Source organism: Oryctolagus cuniculus, chromosome 3 (assembly GCF_964237555.1).
Source record: "Oryctolagus cuniculus chromosome 3, mOryCun1.1, whole genome shotgun sequence".
Classification (NCBI taxonomy): Eukaryota; Metazoa; Chordata; class Mammalia; order Lagomorpha; family Leporidae; genus Oryctolagus; species Oryctolagus cuniculus.
In genome coordinates this window covers 57,693,366-57,718,919 of record NC_091434.1, presented here as the reverse complement: position 1 = coordinate 57,718,919, position 25,554 = coordinate 57,693,366, and the positions used below count along the sequence as shown (strand labels likewise).

Below are 25,554 nucleotides of genomic sequence, written 5' to 3'. Positions count from 1 at the left end.
TTTAAAGGACAGAATTAAAAGGACTATGATCTTTGGATGGAACACAGCAAGAAAGTCATCACTTACATGAGCACCAAAGGATTATAATCTCTGTAGCAATATTTGGATGGGTTAAAAAGAGATAACTACTTCCAATAACAATATTATTTCAAAATATTTTGCAAAAAGGGGGGGGAGTACAATCACTGACAGACTCCTGATCTCAATTATCATCATTATCATGGTTCAATGATCCTCCTGATATAGCATCATCACGTCAACAAAAGCCCAATGCAACAACTACAATCCAATACCTAAATCACTCACTTCACTTCATCTTTCATCACTGTATCATGTCACATCATGAGGAAGGGTTAGTACACTACAATAAGATATTTTGAGAAAAAGATAGTTTATTATTTTAACTGTTCTATTTTATCATTAGTTACTGTTGTTAATCTCCTATTGTTCCTAACTTATAAATTAAACTTTATCACAGGTATGTATGAATAGGGAAATCAGTATATATTACGGTCATTATTATCTGGCTTCCGGCATCGACCGGGAATCTTGAGCATATTCCATAAGGATAAAGGAGGACTACTATATTTCTTAATTGCCAAAATGGAAGACAATTTTACAATGAGTTTGAAATTATAGGATTAGGATTATGGATTAGGACATTAAATCCTGAAAAAAGGAAATAAAACAAATGGAAAGAAAAGAAAAATTTTAATACTGTTTTCCTTGAAATAGAAGTTATTTTCTTCTCATTTACCTTTAAAGTCATTTTCTCCTACATTTACTTTTAAAACAAAAAAATAATTTTTTAAAAAAGCTAACAATATTTGTAGCTGAAAAAGAAGCAAATATTGTAGAGTTCAGTATGCTAAGGTACATTTTTCCTTAAATAAAATATGGAAATAAAGGATACAAAGAGGGGCCACAGGAGTTGCGGTGTAGTGGGTAAAGCTACTGCCTGAAACACTGGGATCCCATTTGGTGCCAGTTCATGTTCTGGATGCCCCATCTCCATTCCAGTTCCCAGCTAATGGCCTAGGGAAAGCAGTGGAAGATGGCCCAAGTGTTTGGACCCCTGCCACCCACATGGGAGAACCAGATGGAGTTTCAGGCTACCAGCTTTGGCCTGGTCCAGTCCTAGTCACTGTGGCCATTTGGGCAGTGAACCAGTAGATGTAGGATATCTCGCTCTCTCTGCTTTTCAAAATAAAGAAACAAATTAAAAAAAAAAAAAAAGAACTACATTAACATAGAAACCAAGAGTCATATTTTTATGAGGCTAGACTTAGCAGTACTCTCTTGGTAGCAAGCAATAATTTTTATTGCTGAGTTTGTCATCATTAGTGGTCTTTTTCCAAGTAAATGGAAATTAGTCAAATACATCTTTTTCAAAGGAAATATTCTCTATTTGGTTCAATTTTCCCTTTTCAAACTCTAGGGGAAAAAAAAGGTCACGTTGCAGAGCTCCAGAGAGGCGGGGAGAGGCTTCTGAGTCTGCAGGGAAAAAATTAAGCCTTGTTGCTTAATTTTAATGCTTTTGCTTGTCCCTCTCTCCAAAAGTACTCAAAAAAAGTTAAAAGGAGACTGAAACTCATTTACTAGAGAAAAGAATTTAAAAGCAAAAATATCATTAGAGGACACTAAATAAAATGTAAAATAAATGACATTTACTCTATTGTAACACATGGTTGTGATTTTTAGTTTTCTTTATAAAATGTCGTAAGTTTTGTTACTTGATTATACATACGGCCAAAAATTCTTTAAGGCGGTCTTCAATGCTTCCTTTGTGAATTGTAAACAAAGCTGCTGCGATCTGGTTGATGGCTTTGGCCAAGCAATGTATATTGTTGCAGTGTCCTGAGAAAGTGCAAATAAGGTGGTATAGATTCTGTATGACCCCAAAATATCAAATAATACATAGCAGGCAAATATTTAATGACTTCACAATCTACATAAATAGAGACATGATTAGAAGCAGAGCTGGGGCATCAACTGACTTGCCTTCCTTTTTCACAAGGAATGGTGTTTTCAGTAACTGTATAGTATGACAGCAACAAAAGATCATATCTATATTAAACAGGCAAATATTTTCAAAAACCCCTAAAAGAAATCATACATGTTTTACAATAACTTAGAAACCAAAAAAGCAATGCTTGGCTGCTTTACAAACATTTTATCATCCACTCCTTAATATACCTGAATTAGCTACTTCCTCACCATTCTCTAGCACATATACACATTTAGGCAGATGTGATCTCACTTACATACATGTCACAGATCAAGAAACTGGGGCCTAGAGAAACAGACTACCCCAGGTTACACAGCTAGTAAGTGGCAGGATTTAATCCATATTTTATTATGAAACAGCATCGACTACTCAGAAAGTATCTACTATTCCAAAATCAATGGTTTGTCCATTGCCCAAAAAATTTTAAACCATATTACCTTCTATAGCAGGGCTGTACTGAGACATCACATTACTGGCTAACGTTGGCAATGAAACTGCTACAAAGACCATGAGGAGGCAGGCAATTTTATATTCTTCTTCTGGACTAATGTTTTCTAAAGGAGAAAATTTAAGAATTTAAGTCTAGGTATGTCTTGAAGATGAGCCAAAGACAAAGCAAATTTTTAAATAAAAATTATTTTAAATCACTTAAAATTTAGTATTTTATTTAAAAATAATAACATGAAGGATTTTATTAACACTCTATAGAACTGATCACACTTTTGCTATAAAAATATATAATTAAGTAGAAATACTATATAAAAATTTTTGAAGTCCATACATTGTTTTTCAAAATATTCATTTTCTATAAATTTTTGAAGACCTCTCATATGTTACTACAGGCTTTCTCACGCATATTTCAAGGACACATTAATAAATAGTTAATATTGTAGGTTACAAAATATAGTTAGGATTAACTGGAATCACAAAATTTCCTAACAAAATGGGTAAGAAATTATTTTACAATAAAAATTGACTTACTATGGCTCAGAAAATTTATAAATTATTCTGCAAAATAATAATAAATAAAAATAAATCCTTAGTTTATTTTTGAAAGTTATAAATATTATGTGAATAAAAAATAACCAGCATCACTTCGAAGCTTTTAGTACAAAACCCTTTCTAAAATATTTATTGTAACATGTATTCAAATTGTGTTGTCTAGGCACTTGACTTCTTGTCTGCTACCTGGGAACTTTTGGTTACCCTACTCTTCATCATCATATAATTAAGAACTGAATGTAAGAAAAAAAGATAGAATATACTTTAAAAATTTGATTATAAAAAATGCAGCTGTAACAAATCTACTAATCGTAATAATTATCTGTGTGACTATAAGCAATATACTGCATGAATGAAGAAACAAAAGACATTAAATAAGAAAAATGAATCAAACAATGCTCAAGGGACCAGTGGAAGAAGAAATTTTAGTGCCATAAATAGATGAACTGCTATTTATATCACAGTCGAATCAAAAAAGAGCATTCCGGTAATATATTTCAAAGGACTATCCCTAACAATAACCAAATGCTTAGTATTACATAACAATAAACAGACTCTATGGTGAATAAATTCAGTCCCATTAAAACAGAACATCCTGTTCTAGATACATTTTTTTTGCTATCATCTGGACTGTATCTAATCAGCTTACAAATGCTGTTATCTTCTCCACCTTAAAAACATCCTCTTCTGTTTACCTCTGCCTTCAGTTATAGTATTTCTTTGCTCCACTTTTCAATAAAACTCTTTGAGAATTGTCTTATACCTAGTATCCCAATTTCTTTTCTCCTATTCTCCTGAAAAACTCCACTGACACTGATTTTTGTCAGCATCGTTCATTAACTACATAACTGGTCATTGTCTTTCTACTTTCTTGGATATTACTTACCCCTAATTTTTCTTCTACTTCCATAGGTCCTTCCTTACCAATTTCTTTTTGGTTATTCTTCCTCTTCTCCTTAAGCTCTAAAGTTAGAGTGACCCAAGGCTCAGACCTTAATCCTCTTCAGGGATCCAGCTACATACACTTAATGGCCTCAGAGGACTGAGCTATCATCTGAAAGAGGACTGTGCTATAACACAGCCCACCAAGGGCAGTGATCTTTGTCATTCCACACTGATGCTCCAACCACTCCCACCACCATCCCACCTCCCCAAAAGAGAAAAGACCAATACAAAGCAGGTATTTGAATAAATGGATAAATATCAGACTTATACCTATGTAGTCCTGATAATTTTAAGGAAAAGTACTACATATTTACTAACACATTTTACCTGATTTTTGTGAGGAAAGTGCTACCACCAGGGCAGGATCAATTTCACAAGGTAACCCAGCAGCTGATGATAACTCATACACATTCATTGCAACCTGTTAAGAATTAAAGAATAAGAGGTAGTCCAACAACAAATTTCTGAGAATGTTCACTTTGGTAGATTAAAATTTGCTGTTCATATCAGAATTGATCTGTAAGACTACTATAAAACTCCAGGAACTTGGCTGAAGCAGGGAACTACAGAGCAAATAACTTATACTGAACAACTGATTCAGTACTCCAATGTACTGCTAGCTATAACTTCCTGCTGTGAGGCCAATGAAAACATACATACCTTCTGTGACAAATTCCAACAGAATTACTCCAGAGTTATTTTTCATGGAAGTATGGATTTAAAAAAGTCACAGAGATGACTAAGTGAACAAAAATAAATCAGTATTACTGTACTTACTTTTATGTCCACAGTTGTTTAATGAAAAACTATGATAAAATACCTAATTATATAGTATGTACAAATACGAGAAACTACTCATTACAGCAGGTTTTTAAAGAAGTGTTGATTTGAAAATCTGATAAAGGATTTTCTAATGACTAAAATAAGTTTTCTATATCACATGTGGATTGCAAGTATTCTATTAATTCTGGTTGTTTAATATCATAGTTAAAAACTAGCTACAGGGCTGGAGTTGTGTGGAACAGGTAAATCCACCGCCTGTGACACCAGCGTCCCATATAGGTGGCTGGTTTGTGTCCCAGCTGCTTCACTTCCAATCCAGCTCCCTGCTAATGGCCTGAGAAAAGCAGCAGAGGATGGTCCAACTGTTTGGGCCCCTGCCACCCACGTGGAAGACCCTGAAGAAACTCCTGGCTCCTGGCTTCGGCTTAGCCCAGCCCTGGCTGTTGCGGCCATCTAGGGAGTGAACCACCAGATCAAAGATCGCTGTCTCCCTGTCTCTCCCTCTCTGTGTAACTCTTTCAAATAAATAAATAAATCTTAAAAAAAAAAAAAAAAGCTACATAGTATCAGTGGTACATACCTACATATCTATCTACCTCTGATACTGCAACAACAACAATCAAAACCTCAGTGTTAATAATACCTCAGAAGATAAACTGTACAGGTTAGAATAAATGAAAACACATCATTAATTAAGTTCTAGATAAGGCATGTTTATGATCATTTCAAATACAAAAAATTAAAATGGATCATAGACTGAAATCTAAGAGCCAAGTATATAAAATTCTCCTAGGAATTATAAATCTTCATGACTTTCAGTTAGAGTAATGGCTTCTTAGATATGACACCAAAAACTCTAAGAAGAAAAAAAATTAAAATCCAATTTAAATAACAGCAAAAAAGAGCTCTGAATAGACATTCCTTCAAAGAAGATGTATAAACAGCCAACAAATACATGAAAAGATGGTTAATATCATTTGCCATCAGAAAAATGTAAATCAAAATACTGAGATACCACTTCATACCCACCAGAATGGCTATAATAAAGAAGACTGACTTTAAATATTATCTGTAAAGATGTAAAAACATAAACAATCTTATAGAGTGATGGTGGGAATGCAAAATAATACAGCCACTTTGATAACAGCTTGGCAGTTCCTCAAAATGCTAATAAGCATATACTTTCCATATGACCCAAAAATCCCACTTTTCTGATATACCGAAGAAAAATGAAAACAAATGGCGTCACATAAATCAAACACTGAATGTTCAAAGCATGAATTTGCTGTTTTTAAGAGCTAAAAAGTGAAAACACATTCATAACAAAGAGTGAATAAACTGTAGTATATCCATATGATGGAATATTCAAAGCTATTTTTAAAAAATGAAGTACTGACACGTTTTAACGTGAATGAACCTCAACAATGGTATGCTAAGTTAAAGAAGCTAGTGCAGAAGTCTACACATGGTATCATTTATCTGAGGGTCTCAAACCAGGTAAATCTACAGAATGATTAGTGAGTGACTGCTTAGAACTGGAGACTGGGAGAAAAATGAGAATGACTGATAACGGGCATAGCTGTTCTTGAAACATGAAAATGTTCAAAAATTGATTGTGGTGGTGGTTTCATAGCTCTTGACTACACTAAAAATCACTGAATAGTAAATTTCAAGTAAACATATTTTATGACAGGTAAATTTTCAGTAAAACTCAAAACAACCTGTTAAAAACATAGCTTGTTTTAAAAACAAAACAACGAGTACTACCGAAAGTTCTCTGCACAGATTTTTTTTTTAAATAATATATTTTCACATTAATTTGAAAGGCAAAGAGACAGAGGGAGAGATGGAGAGAATGGGGGTGGGGGTAGGTGTGGAACAGAGATGTTCCATTTGCTGGCTCATTTCCCAAATGTCTGGAAATAACCAGGGATGGGCCTGGGCAAAGATGGGTGTCCGAAACTCCCATGTGGGCACACAGACCCAAGTACTTGATCTGTTGCCTCTCAGGATGTATATTAGCAGAAAGCTGGATTGGAAGTGGAGGAGCAGAGCCAAGACTTAACTCCAAGTACTCTTTAGCTAAAGGGATGCAGGCATCTTGAGTAGCCTCTTAACTGGTTAGTTCACAGATACATTTGGAAGTGGGAAAAGGAAGGAACAAGTGGTAAACAAGCCTCTGTAAGTCTGAGCAGCACCAATTTGAGAAGTGACTTGAGTGCTCCACAAATGAGTGACTCACATTATATTTTTCAGTTTATGGGAAACAGAAAATAACCTCTCTAAGAAACATGAAAGCTGAGACTATATAGATATGTGTCCTGATATGTTATAAACTACTTCTGGTAAATCATTGTTGGGATTAGATCAGTGGCTAGATTTCATGGCTCAATAAATTATAAAACAAAAACTGACTCACACTAAGCTGCCAACCTTCTATCTTTTTTTTTTTTTTTTTTTTTTTTTTACAGGCAGAGTGGACAGTAAGAGAGACAGAGAGAAAGGTCTTCCTTTGCCGTTGGTTCACCCTCTGGTGGCCGCTGTGGCTGGCGCACTGCGCTGATCCGAAGGCAGGAGTCAGGTGCTTCTCCTGGTCTCTCATAGGGTGCAGGACCCAAGCACTTAGGCCATCCTCCACTGCACTCCTGGGCCATAGCAGAGAGCTGGCCTGGAAGAGGAGCAACCGGGACAGAATCCGGCGCCCCGACCGGGACTAGAACCCGGTATGCCAGCGCCGCTAGGTGGAGGATTAGCCTATTGAGCGGCGGTGCTGGCCCTCTTCTATCTTATATTAACTAAAAAAACAAACAAATTTTTATTATAGCTTACAAACAACAACCTTTTCTAAGAATAAATATTTCTTTTAATATCACTAAAAGAATTATTTAAAATGCTTTAAATTAAAAGCTCATCTTTTTCATTCTGCTTTATGACCATGAATAAACAGTTATCAGTTTAAAGAAAAAAAAGATTTTTCACTAATTTTATATTGTTAAAGGTGAACAAGGGAATGCACAGTTAGTATTTTGGTGCTCTCAAAGAAATAATTTCAAAGGCAAGCATGCTAACTGATCACTGTAAAAAAGAGACTTTATAAAAGTATAGGATTTATTATATCTCATTTCTTGTGTAATCTAAATTTCATTTTAGACATGATAAAATCCAATCAGAAGTTATATTACTACCTTCATATCAGTTTCCCTTGGAATGTGATCCTTAAAATCTTCAATTGAACTTACAAGAAAAGGAATGTGGTAGGACAAGACCTAGGCAGGACAACAAAGAAAAATGTAGAATTATTTTTAAATGCAACCCCTAAGTTTATGTAATATTACCATTTGACTGATTCCAGTTTCCATAAAAGTTATTTTACTTTATCTATGTTCATGTGATTTTTCTCAAGTACCAAGATATATGAAATGGAATGTATTCAACGTGCAATCAAGTATATTCAAAATCAAAAATGCTTCAACAGCAAAAGTGAAACAGTAATGCAATAACTAGGCCAAGTTACACTATTCACATGTCTATATCAAAACAAAATCTGAGTTTAATTTCTATATAGTTTATCTTCTCCCATGATAAAAACTCAAATTTTAGTTATATTAATACCCGCTATAAATTTAAGGAATGACTTCTGGTTTCTGGGAAATCAGAAGTGATTTTCTGAATATAAGCATGTACTTGTAATAGTTTCTTACATCTCTGAGTGCTTCTTGTGCCAATGATCGGAAGGATAAAATCACACCAATTATTGTCATCCTCTTCAAGACACTGTCAACAGCTAAATTCAATAGAAGTAGGGGAAAAGAAGAAAAAAGAATGAATGAACATTATTATATAGAAGAATTATATGGAATGAATTCTATATTAATCTTGGAAAAAACTCTCAGTCACAAAATTTCCATGATAGAAGATGTAATTAATAGAAACTTGATTATAACAAATGATTAGTGGTAAAGGTATTGAATACTTGAAGTAATACTAGTTTACTTCAAATGGAGTATACTATGTTCTTTTAAATAGGCTACCCAGTTCATCAGAATCTTGAAGTAATCTTTCACATAGTCACCTGTATAAAAAGAGGGGAAGAAGGTGGGAGGAAGAGATCAGGGGAGAAAGAAGCAGCTCAGTGGAAACAGCTCAGAAACTTACAGATGCTAAATTGTTTAGTTGCTAAGGTCTTGAGCAAATAAGGGAATAATGACTATTTAAACTACAAGCAGTTTTGGTAGCACTAGGTTGCTAAAGCCCATGAATAGATTTGATCACTTACATATTGCTTAGAGAGCATTATTCTAAAAATTATGGCTATGTATTTAATATTAAAAATCATTTATTAGAATTAGAAGGATAAATACTTTCATATTTATAAAGCCAAACAAACATTAAACATTTCCTACATAAAAGGCACTATACTGGGTAATAGGAATACAAATGTAAATAGAATCATGATCTACACCTCAAATAGCAAACAATCTAAACAAACTGTCAAGAAAATTAAGAAAATATTAGCATTTTTATATGATGGGAAAATATATATATCAGTATATATGTAACAAACTGCAAAGAGGTATATAGAAAACTGCGAACTATAGTCAGTGAGGAAAAGGAATGCAGAGAAGTGTTCTGCTTTTACTTTTTGAATCTTGTGCAGCTTGGTTAAATTCTGACCACAAGCATCTTTCATTAAACCTCACAATCCAGGCATAATATAAACTAAAATGCGATGGAAATTAAAACAGCAGTGTTAACAAAATGACACAAAGCACATTTTTATAAATTCTACATGAGCGGAAACCAGTTATATTGATTTTATCTACCCATAGCACTCAAGAGACCCTGATATTCAGCAGGCCAGCAGGTGTTCAATGAAATGGTAATTCAAAATCAGACTATCCAGAGAACAGAGAAAAAAAATGAGGCTGAGAAAAAAATACTTCTTATGAAAATGTCATCCGATTTGGCCATAAAGAAGAGTAAGAAGAGAAATGAATTCCATGGCAGGAAGAAAAAAAAAGTAAATAACAATTTCATAACAAAGCATCTCAGAAGAGACTACTAAAGTATGAAAAAATAAAAAGTAGTATGATATCATCATTTGTTTTCCAAAGGATGTTCCCCAGAATTTATTCAAAGATTAACAAAAACTGTAACAGGCAAAACCTTTTGACCACTGGCACCTCCCCTCATCTCCCAAAATTTCCATTATCTTTCCAAGGAAAAAAATTTAAAAAAAGTAATTTAAAAGTAAGTTCATTTTGATGTAAAAAAATTTGGGATCTATGCATAGTTTTGAATAAGCATTTCCCTTTTTTATTTATTTTTATTTATACTGATTTTTTTAATTTATTTGACAGATAGAGTTAGACAGTGAGAAAGACAGAGAAACGTCTTCCTTCCGTTGGTTCACTCCAATAGCCGCCAAGGTGCTGTGCCGATCTGAAGCCAGGAGCCAGGTGCTTGCTTCCTCCTGATCTCCCACGCAAGTGCAGGGGCCCAAGCACTCAGACAATCCTCCACTGCACTCCTGGGCCACAGCAGAGAGCTGGACTGGAAGAGGGGCAGCTGGGACTAGAATTCAGCGCCCATATGGGATGCTGGCGCTGCAGGCGGAAGATTAGCCAAATGAGCCACGGTACCGGCCCTCGCGTAATAAGCATTTTCAATGAACAATTTGAAGGTAGTTTGTTGAGCTGAAAATGTCTATCACAATGTTTCTCAAATCAGAATCTCCTGGAAGATTTGTTAGAACACAGCTTGCTCCAGCCCCACAGCTTCGAACTTGTTAGAATATTCATTCTAACAAGTTCGAATATTCTAACAAGTTCCCAGGTGGTGGTGTTGGTTGCTGCAGCTGGTTCATGGGCCACACTTTGGGAAACCCTGATCATGCTAGCACTTGGCATGAAACATCTGGAGCTGAGCAGATAAAGTTAAGGATGAGTATTTAACACTAACTGGGAAATAAGTCTGAATAAAATTTCCACGATAAGGTTGCAGAGTAAGAATCAAAGAGGAGAATATCACAACCTGACATTACATAAAAAATGAGCCTCCCAACATGAGTAATAAAGCATAAAGATAAAAGTATTGGCAATTAAAGAGAATAAAATTTCAACATGGAAGAGAATAAAAATTAACATTACAGAGAAATCAAGTAGAATGAGAACTGATGAAAGAGAATCGGATTTTGCAAATGGATAGTCACAAACTGTTTAAGAAAGGTTTTAGGAAGTGGCAGTCAAACCTGCTACACTACAATGTTGGCCCCACTCACAATAGATACTATTAATAAATTGTGACTGTTTATCTTTTTAAAAGAATGTATATGTTGATTATGAAAATAAAAACTCTAGCTTCTGAATATGGAGTGAAGGAAGCACAAAGAAGGGGATCAAAGGCAAATAATAGCATTTTGTAAAACAATTTAAGTGAAAGAGTAGTTCCTTCCTCTAAATAAGTGACTCTCAAATTAATCGTTTGTTTTTCCAAATCACAAAACAGATTTAATAAATTCTATTTTAAGACAAATTTGATAAAATGGGTCATTAAGAGTCAACAATTTAGATTTTGGTTTTGGTCAATCCTAACATGAATCACCATTAATTATTATATACAAAATTCAAGTTAGCAGAATCCAGACAAAGGACTATGGATTTTATTTTGAAAACTCGAAAATTTTGTTTAAAATTTCCATTTTGATTTAATTCTGCAAACAAGGTATTGAGCATTTCAGTGCAGTACTTGATCTAACCAGATGGTACAGTTAAAAAAGTTATTTGCTGATAGGAAAAGTTAAACAGGGTTAAGGCTAGCTCAAATAGCTGAATGAATACTCAAATGAGTATTAAAAATAGAAGACAAGGGGGGCACTAATTGCTGGTTCCAGCTCCTCTGCTTCCAAAACAGCTTCTGGTTAATGCATTTGGGAGGGAGCAGAAGGTGTTACCAGTGAGTAGCTTACTGCCATACATGTGGGAGACCTTGGTGCAGTTCTTGCCTCCTACTTTCTGCCTGGTCCAGCCCTGGCTGTTGAGCATTTGGGAAGTGAATCAGAGGATGGAAGATATCTATTTCTCTCTCTCCCACATTCCCTGTCATTCTGCCTTTCAACTAAATAAAACTTTTTTAAAACATACGAGAAACATAAAAAAACTTTTTAACAAAAGACTGAAAAATTGAAGTAGATAATAAGACAAGAAACAAAAGGTCAAAAAATTCCTATTTATGAACAGTCCTCTTCCTTGAAATACTATCCAATCAATCTTTTCATTTTCATTTTTCTATTTTATTTTTAAATGTATCATATAATAAGCACATCTCTTTTCCATTTTGGTACATAGCTCTACAAACTTTTTTCTTTTTTTTTTTTTTTTAATTTATTTATCTATTTAAAAGGCAGGGTTACAGAGAGAGAGAGAGAGAGGGAGAGACAGAAAGAAAGGTCTTCCACCCACTGGTTCACTCCAGAGCCAGGAACCAGGAACTTCTTTCAGGTCTCCCCCATGGGTGCACTTGGGCCATCTTCTGCTGCTTTTCCAGCACATTAGCAGAGCTGGATCAGAAGAAGGGCAGCCAGGACACGAACCAGCACCCATAATGGGATGCCAGTGCCAGAGGAGGCTTAACCTACTATGCCACAGCACCAGCTCCAGTTCTACAAACTTTAACTTACGTAGATTACCACCATCACTACTATGGTAAAAAGCTTCATCACCCCAAAAAGCTTCCTCCTTGTTTTTCTTTTAACTGTTCTAGAAGGTAATTTTAGCAAATTGTAAATTTTTAATTCTAAAAATGATTTACTTATTTGAGAGGTAGACAAACAGGCAGGAAAGAGAGAGCTCACATCCATTTGTTCATTCCAGAAATGCCTGTGAAGACTGGGACTAGCACATGCCAAAACAGAAAACTCAAGCCAGGTCTCCAACATGGGTAGCAGGAACCCCATTTCACATGAGCTACCAATACTGCCTCCCATGGTGTGCATTAGCAGGAAGCTGGAGTCAGGAAGCAGAGCTGGGTTGAACCTAGGTACTCTGATATGAATGTGGATATCTTAACTGCTATATGACATGACTCTTAAAAATACTTTAATACTAAAGATCCACTGTTATTTCACAAAATATCTCCTATAATCAGTATCAAGAAGACAGTAAAAATAAAAATAAAAAATCAAGTTGTAGGCTCACATTTCCATGCAACAGAATACCAGTTAATAAAAAAGAACAAAGTATTGATTCATTAGACAACACAAACAGATGAATTTCAAAATAATTAAGCTAAGCTAAAGGAGTCAGAAACAAATCAATCTATAGTGACAGATACCAGATCAGTGGTTGTCTGGATTTGGAGGCTGGAAGTAGAAGACTAACTACAAACAGAATGGAGGCAACTTTCTCAGGGAATTATTCTATTTCTTAATTATGGTGATTGTTACATGGATGTATACATTTGCCAAAATCCATAATGTTGTTCACTTAATGTATGTATTTTATCATATGTAAAGATATAGGCTCAGAAGATAATTCTCCTTTAGTATGTAGATTTAATATACTAAATTTGATAGATTTATGAACTAATTGATAATGATACTTGACACATACTATAAGTATTAAAGACTTGACACATTCCATGATGATTAAATTCACTAAATCAAATATTTAATGAATATTAAATTGATCAAAAAGTTATAAACCAGATAAGCCATATACTGAAACTACACACTGAAAAGATTCTTTGAGTACATTTTCTAGTTATTTTCATAAACTAAAGAACATTTTTCATAACTTACTACTTGTATGTTATAAACACTTGAGTACCAAGATCTTCTTAATGTTTACCAGTTTATGAGTTACCCACATGATAATCTTTTAAAGAGTGCAGCCATCTGGTCTGGTTTGTCAAAGCTGGTCCTCATCTGTGTTAGCACATCAACATTCTCTACCACAAGTTTCTAAAAAAAAAAAAAAAAAGAAAGAAAAGAAAGGAAAAATTCTAGGTCAGGCACAGGCCTCCTATTAATGACATATAAGCATATGTGGAAATTAAAATATGGAAAGTAGGAAACACAAGTCATGAAATCCAGATGCTCTATATTCTTTTGCTGCTTCAAGAAAATAACTTTAAAATTATTTACATAGAATTAGTGTTTTTCTTCTGTAGGCAAATTCAAGAAGGCGGCATGCAGGAAAAAGCAACAAAGGTGAGAACTTCCACTTTGACCATGGCCTTGTCTAAAAATTATCAGAGTCAGTGAACTCAGGGGGCTTCCATAGCCTTGGCAGCTCATGACAAGAGCCTAGGTTGATTACTGATGCCATAAACAAGAGTGTCAATTTGTTAAGTCAACAACAGGAGTCACTGTGCACTTACTCCTCATGTAGGATCTCTGTCCTTAATGCGCTGTACATTGTGATTTAATGCTATAACTAGTACTCAAACAGTATTTTTCACTTTATGTTTTTGTGTGGGAGCAAACTGTTGAAATCTTTACTTAATGTATGCTAAACTGATCTTCTGTATATAAAGAGAAACGAAAATGAATCTTGAAGTGAATGGAAGGGGAGAGGGAGTGGGAAAGTGGAGGGCTGCGGGTGGGAGGGACGTTATGGGGGGGAAGCCATTGTAATCCATAAGCTGTACTTTGGAAATGTATATTCATTAAATAAAAGTAAAAAAAAAAAAGCAACAAAGGTAAGTAATAGGATAAAGTATCACTCCTCTATTTAAACAGCATAGAATCAATTAAAAGTAGATACTAAGGTATAGAAGGCAACAAATTTCAACCCAAACAAAAATAGCTTTCTAAAGTTAATGTTAGCCAAAGATATTTTAGACAACAAATTCATCACTAGATACATAAAATCACAAAGAGAATAACTTTCCAAGGTATGGCAACACTTTATGGGAATTACATTATAACAATATATACCAAAACACATTCTAAGAATGTAAGCTAGAGGCTGGGGCTGTGGCTGTGGTGTAGCAGGTAAAGCCACCACCTGCAGTGCCAGCATCCCATATGGGCACCAGTTTGAGACCCGGCTGTTCCACTTTTGATCCAGCTCCCTGCTAATGCACCTGGGAAAGCAGCGGAGGATGGCCCAAGTGTTAACTTCTTGGCATATTTAAACTCCCTAATTTTTTTTTTTTAAGATTATTTATTTGAAAGGTAGAGTTACAGAGAGAGAGAGCTATCAAGATCAAGATCTTCCATTTGCTGGTTCACTCCTCAAATAACTCCAATGATGGGAGCTCAGCTGATCTAAAGGCAGGAGTCAGAAGCTTCATCCAAGTCTCCCACATGGGTGTAGGGACCCAAGGACTTGGGCCATATTCCACTGCTTTCCCAGGCATATTAGCAGGGAGCTGGATTGGTAGTGGAGCAGCCAGGACTCAAACTGATGCCCACATGGGTTGTGGGAGTCACAGGCAGCAGCTTAGCCCACTAGGCAACAATGCTGGTCAGGAGACATGGGCATGTGGGGGAATGAATCAGCAATAAGAGCTCTCCATCTCTCTGCCTCTCAATTTTTCTTTTTAATTGTTGTTCCAATTTCTTTCTTTTTAAATTTACTTCAAAGGCAAATTTACAAACAAGGAGAAAGAGAAAGCAGAGAGAGACACAGAGGTCTTCCATCCATTAGTTCACTTCCCAAACTGCCATAACAGCCAGTGATGGGCCAGGCTGAAGCTAGGAACAAGGAGCTTCATTCATGTCTCGCCCATGTGGGTATAGGAACCCGACCACCTGGGCCATCCCCAAATGCCTTCCCAGGCACATTAGTAAGGAGATGCATCAGAAGTGGAGCAGCCAGGACTCAAAACTGGCGCCCATGTGGGATGCCGGCACTATAAGGCAGTAGCTTAACCCGCTACACCATAATGTTAGCCCCTTGATTTCTTTACATATTTGTTGAAACACTAGACATTCTAAAGACACTTCCACCCAGATTAAAGGGTATAAAAGACTCCTTAATAATAAAACTCATTAAGACAGTAATAATAGATACAAATTAAAAATATGAATAACTCGGGGTAGAAGTTTGAACTTGGTCAAAGAAAAACACTATGATGCAAGAGAATGATGGCTTGACCAAAGACAAGAAATAGGAGGAGCCGGCGCTGTGGCACAGCGGGTTAACACCCCGGCCTGAAGTGCTGGCATCCTATGTAGCCGCTGGTTCGAGACCCAGCTGCTCCACTTCCCATCCAGCTCTCTGCTTTGGCCTGGGAAAACAGTGGAAGATGGCCCAAGTCCTTGGGCCCCTCCACCCACGTGGGAGACCTGGAGGAAGCTCCTGGCTCCTGGCTTCAGACTGGTGCAGCTCCAGCCAATTGGGGAGTGAGCCATCAGATGGAAGACCTCTCTCTCTCTCTGTGCCTCTCCTCTCTGTGTAACTCTGAGTTTCAAGTAAAATAATTTTTTTAAAAAGAATATTTAGAAAAAAAGAAATAGGAGTTGCAATCTCCTTTAGCAAGCCAAGTCATCTCTGTAAGCCACACATTTTCTCATCTATAAAATAGTACTAAACTAAAATGGCACTGAAGGGCCTCACTAGCTTTTTATTTTTTTTTAAAGATTTATTTATTTGAAAGGCAAAGTTACAGAGAAGCAGAGGCAAAGAGAGGGAGAGAGAGGGGGGTCTTCTATCTGCTGGTTCACTCCCCAGTTGGTCTCAATGGCTAGAGCTACGCCGATCCAAAGCCTGGGTCTCCCATGCAGATGCAGGGGCCCAAGGACTTGGGCCATCTTCCACTGTTTTCCCAGGCCATAGCAGAGAGCTGGATTGGAAGTGGAGCAGCTGGTACTCGAATCAGTGCCCATACGGGATGCCAGCACTGTAGGCGGCAGCTTTACCTACTACACCATAGCACCAGCCCTCTCACTAGCTTTATTTGTAATTTAATTTTTGAAAATTCTATCCTTTGTCTACTTGCTGGTTTTAAGAAATTAATTATAAGCTTATATATTTATTTGAAAAGCACAGTGACAGAGAGATAAGAAGGAGAAAAAGTCATCTTCTATCCATTGGGTCACTTTCCAAATGCCTACAACAGCAAAAGCTGAGCCAGTCTGGAAGCCAGGATCCAAGAACTCCACTTGGGTCTCCTACGTGGTAGTAGGAACCCAAGTACTTGCACCATCAATTGCTGCCTCCTACTACCTCCAGCAGGACACTGGATGGGAAGCAGAGGTGGGACTCCATTATGGGATGCAGGCATTCCAAGGGGTAACTCTACCTGCTGCATCACACCACCTGCCCCCACGACTAGCTCTTGAATTTCATTGACATAGTGACATTTGCACATCAGGTTAAAAGTAATTAACATCGTAGGTTTGTTCAAAGTCCTGAGAAGTTCTTCAGGAACTTATGAAAAAGTTAAAATAGAAAGAGTCTGTTTTACCTTAAGTTCAGCAACTTGTGATGAAATATGCCACATAAGGCTTTCGCTCAGGAACTTCATCCCATAAGGGCCTAGTAGTTCTGATAAAGACCTCATTTCTGAAAGGGAATGTAATTAATTTTATACTTTTGACAATAAAAATTTTTAAGGAATAACAAAATACTGAAACATTCAATCATAGAAATTATTAATGCAAAGTCCTGGGACAAGTCTCTAACAAAAATTATAACACAAAATGCAGAAGTAATTCAAATAATGTGCAATTATGCGGGAAAGTGAAAACAGTCACAACAGAACCAAAAATCAAAATAATCAAAATAATAGCAAATGGATCGAGTTTTCTGCAATTCTCTAAAGTATTATTCACCTGATATGTCAGAATATTCCTCTGCATTGAACGTTAATTCATTTTCTGTAGGTAAGTTCACAAATGCTTTCATTGCAGGGAAATAAGCTATATGACCATTGCTGACTTGTCTTAACAAAGTTTCCAAATACCTAGAGAGAAAAGAAAATTCATAACCTGGAGAGATTATTTAATTCAAAATCAGTTATATCCTTGAATATAGTCTTAAGTTGCCCAATAACACAAATGAGAACTTTTCTATAAAAAATAATTTTCCTAAATAGTTCATTATAAAGAAATTTTCTATCACTTTGTATTTCTAAATGTGTTCCTTACCAATTTGTGTATAGACTTGTAATTGTTGGCTCTCCATGACTGTCTAAATGTTGTGTTTGTTGAAGAAGAACATTATTAAATACTCTTGTAATATCAATCTGCACATAGTTTTCTATTGACTGCAGTACGGTCATATATGCTCTTACACTTGTTAGAAGCTCTGATGGTTTTGCAATTTCCTGTGTAGCTTGATTATACATAGTCATACCAACAATTGACCTAGGGTAAGAAGGAGAGTAAGAAAAGAGCTCTGACTTTTCCATTTATGTAAAACAGCCATTCAACTCACATATAACTAATACTAAGTAAGTAATAATAAAATCAAACAAAAAAATAATTTGCTGCAGAGCCATGAAATTACTACTGCTCTTACTATGCGATCCCAAGAAACAAAAGAATATTTAAAAATTACAATGAAATGGGAGTAAAAATGATTAATCACAGTTTAAAAACACTGGTAACAAAAATGACTAAAGCATAAGGATAATTTTAGACATTCCTATAATGTGGTAAGTTGTTTATAGCAAAGACAAGGGACGCTCTGGTTCATATCTTGAACTCATCTAAACTGTTATTTAGGCTTTATGTAAATTAATCACAATCAGTACATTTAATAACCCTACCATGCAGTAATTATCACCATACTTCCACAAGTGAAAAAAAAACTAAGGCTCAGAACTTGAGCAAAATTTTATTTGGAAGTGGTATCATCTAAGATTTGACCTCAAGTCTTGACTTCCAAGTCCTGACTTAGTTCTGCCTCTCAACAAACTGTATGATAGTCAAAACAAAGCAATACACAAATCTGCTTTTTATATCACTCACAGTATATAAAATATAGTTCTATTTATATATATATCCCAAGAAACTGTATAAGCCAAAGAGAATGAAAAATTTTGTAAATACCATCCTAATTGATCTTGTTCTACACTGCCCACCCTTATTTCACCTTAAAATTCTCAAGTACTAGAAAGATCTGACTTGTATTTGTAAATAAGGATCATTAAAGATAATAGACAAATCTCATCACCAGAAACAGAAAAGTCAACTCATGATGAAAATTGCTACCCCTTGTATTTAGTCCCTGAGTCCTAAAGCTGCACTGAAGTGATCAGAAAAGAATCAACCCATTAGTACTCACAAGCTATTTGTCCTGCCATAAAAAAATCTTTCCCAGGACTGGCACTGTAGTGTGGAGGGCAGGCAGCCACCTGTGATGCCAGCAACTCCATTTTCAATCTGGCTCCATGCCTTAGGCCTGGGAAGGCGGTGGAAGATGTCCCAGAGGAGGCCAGGATGAAGTTCCCAGCTCCTAGCTTCAGCCTGGCTTAGTCCTGGCCATTGTAGTCATTTGGGGAGTGAACCAGCAGATAAAGATATCTCTCTCTCTGTAACTTTACTTTCAAATAGATACATCTTAAAAAAACCTTTCCCAGGTAAACTATTATAAATGTGCACTAAATTGAGTGTTAGATCCTCAGTTGAGGATCCTCAGTTGAGAGGCAAGTGTTGTAACGTATTCTGCCTGCGATGTTGGCGTCTCATATGGGTACCAGTTCAAGTCCTGACTGCTCCACTTCTGATCCAGCTCCTTGCTAATTGCCTTGATCTTGATCATTAAGTAATGCGTGGTAAAAAGAACATTTGCTGGCCGGCGCAGCGGCTCACTAGGCTAATCCTCCACCTTGCGGCGCTGGCACACCGGGTTCTAGTCCTGGTCGGGGCGCCCGATTCTGTCCCGGTTGCCTCTCTTCCAGGCCAGCTCTCTGCTATGGCCAGGGAGTGCAGTGGAGGATGGCCCAAGTCCTTGGGCCCTGCACCCCATGGGAGACCAGGATAAGTACCTGGCTCCTGTCATTGGATCAGCCCGGTGCGCCGGCCGCGGTGGCCATTGGAGGGTGAACCAACGGCAAAGGAAGACCTTTCTCCCTGTCTCTCTCTCTCACTGTCCACTCTGCCTGTCAAAAAAAAAATTTGCTTCTCCATGAATTAACAGACCAGACTGTTCACAGATGAAAAATAAGGTAGCTGTAAACCAACTGGGCCCTGGGCCTGACCTTACACCCATCCTACCAAGATGACAATAACAGACCAGAGCACAGGCAAAATGTCCCTTTGATATAAATACTGGGGCATCCTGGGTTTTACTATCAAGTTGGACTGCCTTACTAAGGAGAACAAAAGAAAATCTTTGTTAGACATCAGCCTCTTCTCTAATCAACTAGGGTTTTTATAATAAAAGGACTTATTTATTTGAAAGAGTTACACAGATATTAGAAAAGACAGAGAGACAGAGAGACAGAGAGAGAGAGAGAGAGGTCTTCTATCCATTGGTTCACTCCCCAAGAGGTCGCAAAGACAAGAATCAGTAGCTTCATCCAGGTCTCCCACATGGGTGGCAGTGTCCCAGGTCCTTGGGCAGTTTGCTGCTGCTTTACCCAGGCCATTAGCAAGGAGCTGGATCAGAAGTGGAGCAGTCAGGACTTGAACTGGTACCCATATGAGACGCCAACATCGCAGGCAGAATACGTTACAACACTTGCCTCTCAACTGAGGATCTAACACTCAATTTAGTGCACATTTATAAAATGACCTATTTTGTTTTCTGATTGTTCAAGTCTTATTTCACCAACTAGAGTCCCAAATTTTATACTATTTTATTTCTACTTATACTTAACACACTGTTAAGCACATGGTGCAAATGCAAATATTAGTTGTTAGTGACTACAGAAACTTCTGATAAACTTCTGCAAAATTTTCTTTTATTAATTGCATAAGGGCTTTCAAGAAAACTGTCAAATTCACATTTCCCTTAAAGTACCATTTATATTTACTACATGCAATGCGTTCATTTTTTTTTCTATTTCTTCCCTTATACTTCTTTCTCTTTAAACACTGACTATAATCAACTAATTTCCTCAGCTTATTGGTTTTCACTGGCAAGCTGAAATATACTGATTTGCTTCAATCAATCTTACTTTACATACAAGAAAGGTAAGACATAAAGTAACCAGCTTGCTGCTGGTTAATAACAAGTATGGGATAAGGATATGAACAATTTAATTCTTAGCTCACTATTCTTTTATACTTCCCAGTTCACTACTCTTTTTTACTACTAATGATTTTCCTTGTAAAAGGAAAACACTGTATAGGCATTAATAATTAATATAATAAACTCATTAACTGAATCAGCAAACAAAAACACTTCATATTCTTTCTTACTTAGTAAAGCGGATTTCCAGATGAGAAGTCAAATATTCTCGTGGGGTAAAGGTATGTTCCCATACCACCATGTTTGGTACATAATTTATGGAAAAACATAACTCAGAAAGTGCAGTGTGCAATTTATCAAGGCTGAAAAAAAATTAATAAACAGTAAATAAAATGTTCAACATACCATAATAGGCAATACAATATTAATTTTATAAATATATCAGTTCTTGTTTGGAGATAGTAATTTCAGAACTAAATTCTTTTCCTTCTCCTAAACTAAGAAAGTTTAAAATCTTTAAGGGTACTACTCACATATGAGAACAATTTTTTAAAGGTAGTGTCATTCATTTATTTTTACATTCAATTTATAATAACTATACTGACTTAATATAGGAAGAGCTTATTCTGTACTCAGAAAATCTTTTCCAATTCCTGCTGTACTTTCTGATATGGGAAAAGAAAAATTCTCTACAAAATAGCAATAGCTCGCTCAACTTAAGCAACAAAGTAGGAAATTTACTTTAAACAAAAAATAACCCACTCAATTACTGGCCATCTCTGCAACTTCTCCAAGTGCTTAAACAAGTAAATAAAGAGTTCTGAATGCTACCTGGTCTAATATTTTTGTTTTAAAGAAATGATTTCAGGTATGTTCTAATATATTACAGGCCAAAATAAAACATCTATTATCTGAACTTCAAATAAACTGAAAATAGATGGCTTATAGTATACCTCATGAAATTTTTAAAACAAATTTTTGAACTTTAGTATTTAATATATAAAGATAAATATCATCTACTACATATCTATATTTTGGAATGAAATAAGCACTAACAGGCTAACCAAGTTTTAAAAGATAACAAAGAAAATAAGTGCCTAGAAAATGAAGAATAAACAATTACTAGCATTTTTTCAGCACTAATACCATAGAAAAGAATGAAAAAAGAAAACAACTTCTACCCAGAACACAAAGATACAGTTAAAGTGGATGGCTTACTTGGTCACTACCAGCCTGTTTTTCCTCATGCTCTCAACGCCTGGCTTTTCCCTTTCAGGTTCCCCTTTCTTACCAGTCTGTTTTTTTGACTTCTTATTCACTGCTTGACTGATGGTTTTGGCACAATGCTTAGGCAGCAACTAAATTCAGAAAATAATGAAATCTTAAAATTATACCAATTTATTTTGATAACACAAAAACTGTTCAGGCAAATTCTGGCTAAATGCAGATTATATATAGTACATACAATACTAGTACTTAGAAGAAATATGAGATGCAGACCTTACCTAGCTAGTTTGGATGGAAAACAGAAATACATAAAACATGTTAGGAATCACTTCATTGAAAAAATTGTAACAAGGTTTATTTAAGCTATTATTGAAATAAAAACTTAAATAGGGAAACAAAAAATGGCTTATGAAAACAAAACTACATAAAGACATGATGTGCTCAGAGTCCAGTGGCAAATAAAGTACAGGGTAGGAAGGCTTAAACTACCAGGAAAGGCCTTGAATGTCCACTGAAAGACTAGATTTTAAAATGCAAGTAAGTCAGGGGTGGCTCTGGCGTACTAACTTAAGCCTCTAGCTCTGGTGCCGGCATTCCATATGGGCACCAACTTGTGTCTCATCTGCTCCTCTTCCAGCTCTCTGCTTATGGCCTGGGAAAGCACTAGAAGATGGCCCAAGTGCTTGGGCCCCTATACCCATATAGGAGCCCCAGAAGAAGCCCCTGACTCCCGACTTGGGATCAGCCCAGCTTTGGCCATTGCAGCCATTTGAGGAGTGAACCACCGAATGGAATACCTTTCTCTCTGTCTCTCCTGTCTGTATCTCTAACTCTCAAATATATAAATAAAATATTTAAAAGCAAAAGATAATAGCAAGTTTTAAAAACTGAGTAACAGTATAAGGAGATATTTTCTAACATTAATGTTGATCAGCACTGGCAAAAGAAAATACTAAAACAAGGAAAATGATTAGGACAACTGGACAAGATAGGAAAAAGGTTCAGGCAAGTGTAGTAAAGCTAATACATAAAATAAAATTTTAAAAAATGGTCATATTTGAAACACTCCTGAGATGACACAAAGGTTTCTATCTAACACACTGGCAAATTATTTATTGAAAAAAAAGTACAAGTTGGAAATAATTAATTTAGTTCGGCAGGTAACATATCAGGCAAACAGAATTAGAGTATTGTAAAAAGAAAGAGAGCTGCTGCACTGTACAATATAGTAGCCATATCCCACACATAATTACTAATCACTTGAAATATGCTTAGTCTAAGTTTAGTTGGGTTTTAAGTATGACATACAAAGTGTTATTTCAAAGAATCAATATAAACAGTGCAAAATATTTCATAAGCAACATGATTATATGGCAAAAAGATAAGGTTTTGGGTATGCTGAAGTCAATCAAATATACTGATAAAATTAGTTTCACCTCTTTATTATTACTATTTTATTGGATACACATAAAGAAACAAAGGGCTCCTATATACCAGTTCACTCTCCAAATGGCTAGCTCTGGACTGGGGTCAAAACCAGGAGTTGGGGATTCATTCTATGTCTCCAACCTGGGTGTCATTTAGAATCAGTGTGAGAAAAAAGACCAAGGGACACAATGACATTACTACAAAGAAGCACAGAAAAAAGAATGAATTCAGAAAAAAAAAAAAAATTAATTAATTAAAGATAGGGGCCTGCGTTGTGGTGTAGAGGGTTAAACCTCCACCTGTAGCACTGGCATCCCATATGGGCACTGGTTCTTCCTGGCTGCTCCACTTCATATCCAGCTCCCTGCTTATGAGACTGGGAAAACAGTGAAAGATGGCCCAAGTACTTGGGCACCTGCACCCACATTGGAGACCAAGAAGAAGCTCCTGGCTCATGGCTTCAGACCAGCCCAGCTCCAGCCACTGCAGCCATTTGGGAAGTGAACCAGCAGACAGATCTCTGTCTCTGTCTCTCTCTAGTATCTCTGCCTTTCTAATAAACAAAATCTTTAAAAAAAAAAAAAATTAAAACGTTTCAAAGATCAATACTGGACTAGAAGAAACACAAGTTTAAGAAACATATTAAGGAATTCCTTAAAGTAAACAAGAGGTGAAATACATAAAACAACTTAAAAACAACTGAAGAGACCGAAGAAAGAGAGAAAGAAAGAATGCAAAGACACTGACAAACACTGAAGTTACACAAAGGAGATGCAATATACAGACAAGGCAGTTTCTGAAAAAGAAAATCAAACCAAGGGAATAGAGCAATGTATACCTGAAAAAAAAAACACAAAAAGCTACAATCCAAGAAATATTTCCTGTCATTAAGAGAAAACAGGTTCAAACTAGTAAGAGAGCACAAATTTTTCAGATTCTCAACTCACATAGAATAACATAGAATAATACCAAGACTTTAAAAGAAAAAGAAAGGCATCTAGTTAAAACACGTATATGATATACAAAAAATAAATAAATAACCAGACTAGCACGAGGCTATCACAGCAAAGTTTTATTCCAAAACAAAATGGAAAAACGTATACAAGGTCTTAAAGTTTCACAGAAAATTCACATTATGAGAAAACTAACAGGGGCAGGCATTTGGTACAGCAGTTAAGATATTACTTGGCATAGCCACACCCTATATGGGAGTGCCTGACTCAAATCCCACCTCTACTCCCTGATTCTGGCTTCCTGCTAATGCACAACCCGGAGGAAGCAAATAATGGCTCAAGTACTTGGTTCTATGCCACCACACACAGGAGAAACCTGGATTGATTTTCTGGGCTCTTGACTTCAGTCTGGCCAAGTTCCAACTTTTGAGGGCATTTGAGTACAGAACCAGCAGATAGACGATTACTCTGTCTTTGTCTCTATTTCTCTGCCTTTCAAATAAACAAAGTAAATAAAATTTTAAGTAGGCATGGATTTCAAGGTTTCTTTGTACCAAAACAAGCATCTTGTATTCCATCTCTCCATAAAATTTTTGATATTCCTTTGTATTTAAAATAGAGAAAGTAGGCTGGCGTCGTGGCTCACTTGGCTAATCCTCCACCTGTGGCGCCGGCACCCGGGTTCTAGTCCCGGTTGCTCCTCTTCCAGTCCAGCTCTCTGCTGTGGCCCAGGAGGGCAGCGGAGGATGGCCCAAGTGCTTGGGTCCCTGCACCCGCATGGGAGACCAGGAGGAAGTACCTGGCTCTTGGCTTCGGACTGGCGCAGCGCCAGCCATAGCGGCCATCAGGGGAATGAACCAACGGAAGGAAGACCTTTCTCTCTGTCTCTCTCTCACTGTCTAAGTGCCTGGCAAAAATAAATAAATAAATAAATAAATAAAATAAAATAAATAAATAAAAATAAAATAGAGAAAGAAAATGTGAAAAAAGTATTTTACATATGGCTAACAACTTTCTGGTACAAAGGGTACAAACTTTTAGCACCATACAAAGAACTCAAGGAATATTAATCCTATGAGTCCTTCCTAAGGAGTCTACCAAAAGACAGGTTGGCAAATTA

At 36.3% G+C, this 25,554-nt stretch overlaps 1 protein-coding gene across 4 annotated transcripts in view; it reads right to left on the bottom strand.

Moving 5' to 3' along the window:
• Positions 1-25,554, bottom strand: part of NCKAP1 (NCK associated protein 1) — a 115,814-nt gene that overhangs the window by 3,864 nt on the left and 86,396 nt on the right. For all 4 annotated transcript variants that reach the window (XM_002712325.5, XM_051848379.2, XM_008258817.4 and 1 more), the window contains 11 exons: positions 22,045-22,184; positions 21,057-21,188; positions 17,835-18,053; positions 17,520-17,650; positions 17,153-17,250; positions 13,604-13,697; positions 8,440-8,522; positions 7,924-8,004; positions 4,283-4,376; positions 2,446-2,562; positions 1,748-1,857 (listed from right to left, as the gene is read on the bottom strand). In XM_002712325.5, the coding sequence (XP_002712371.1) occupies positions 1,748-1,857; positions 2,446-2,562; positions 4,283-4,376; positions 7,924-8,004; positions 8,440-8,522; positions 13,604-13,697; positions 17,153-17,250; positions 17,520-17,650; positions 17,835-18,053; positions 21,057-21,188; positions 22,045-22,184 (1,299 nt within the window). The remainder of the gene's footprint in view (positions 1-1,747; positions 1,858-2,445; positions 2,563-4,282; positions 4,377-7,923; positions 8,005-8,439; positions 8,523-13,603; positions 13,698-17,152; positions 17,251-17,519; positions 17,651-17,834; positions 18,054-21,056; positions 21,189-22,044; positions 22,185-25,554) is intronic.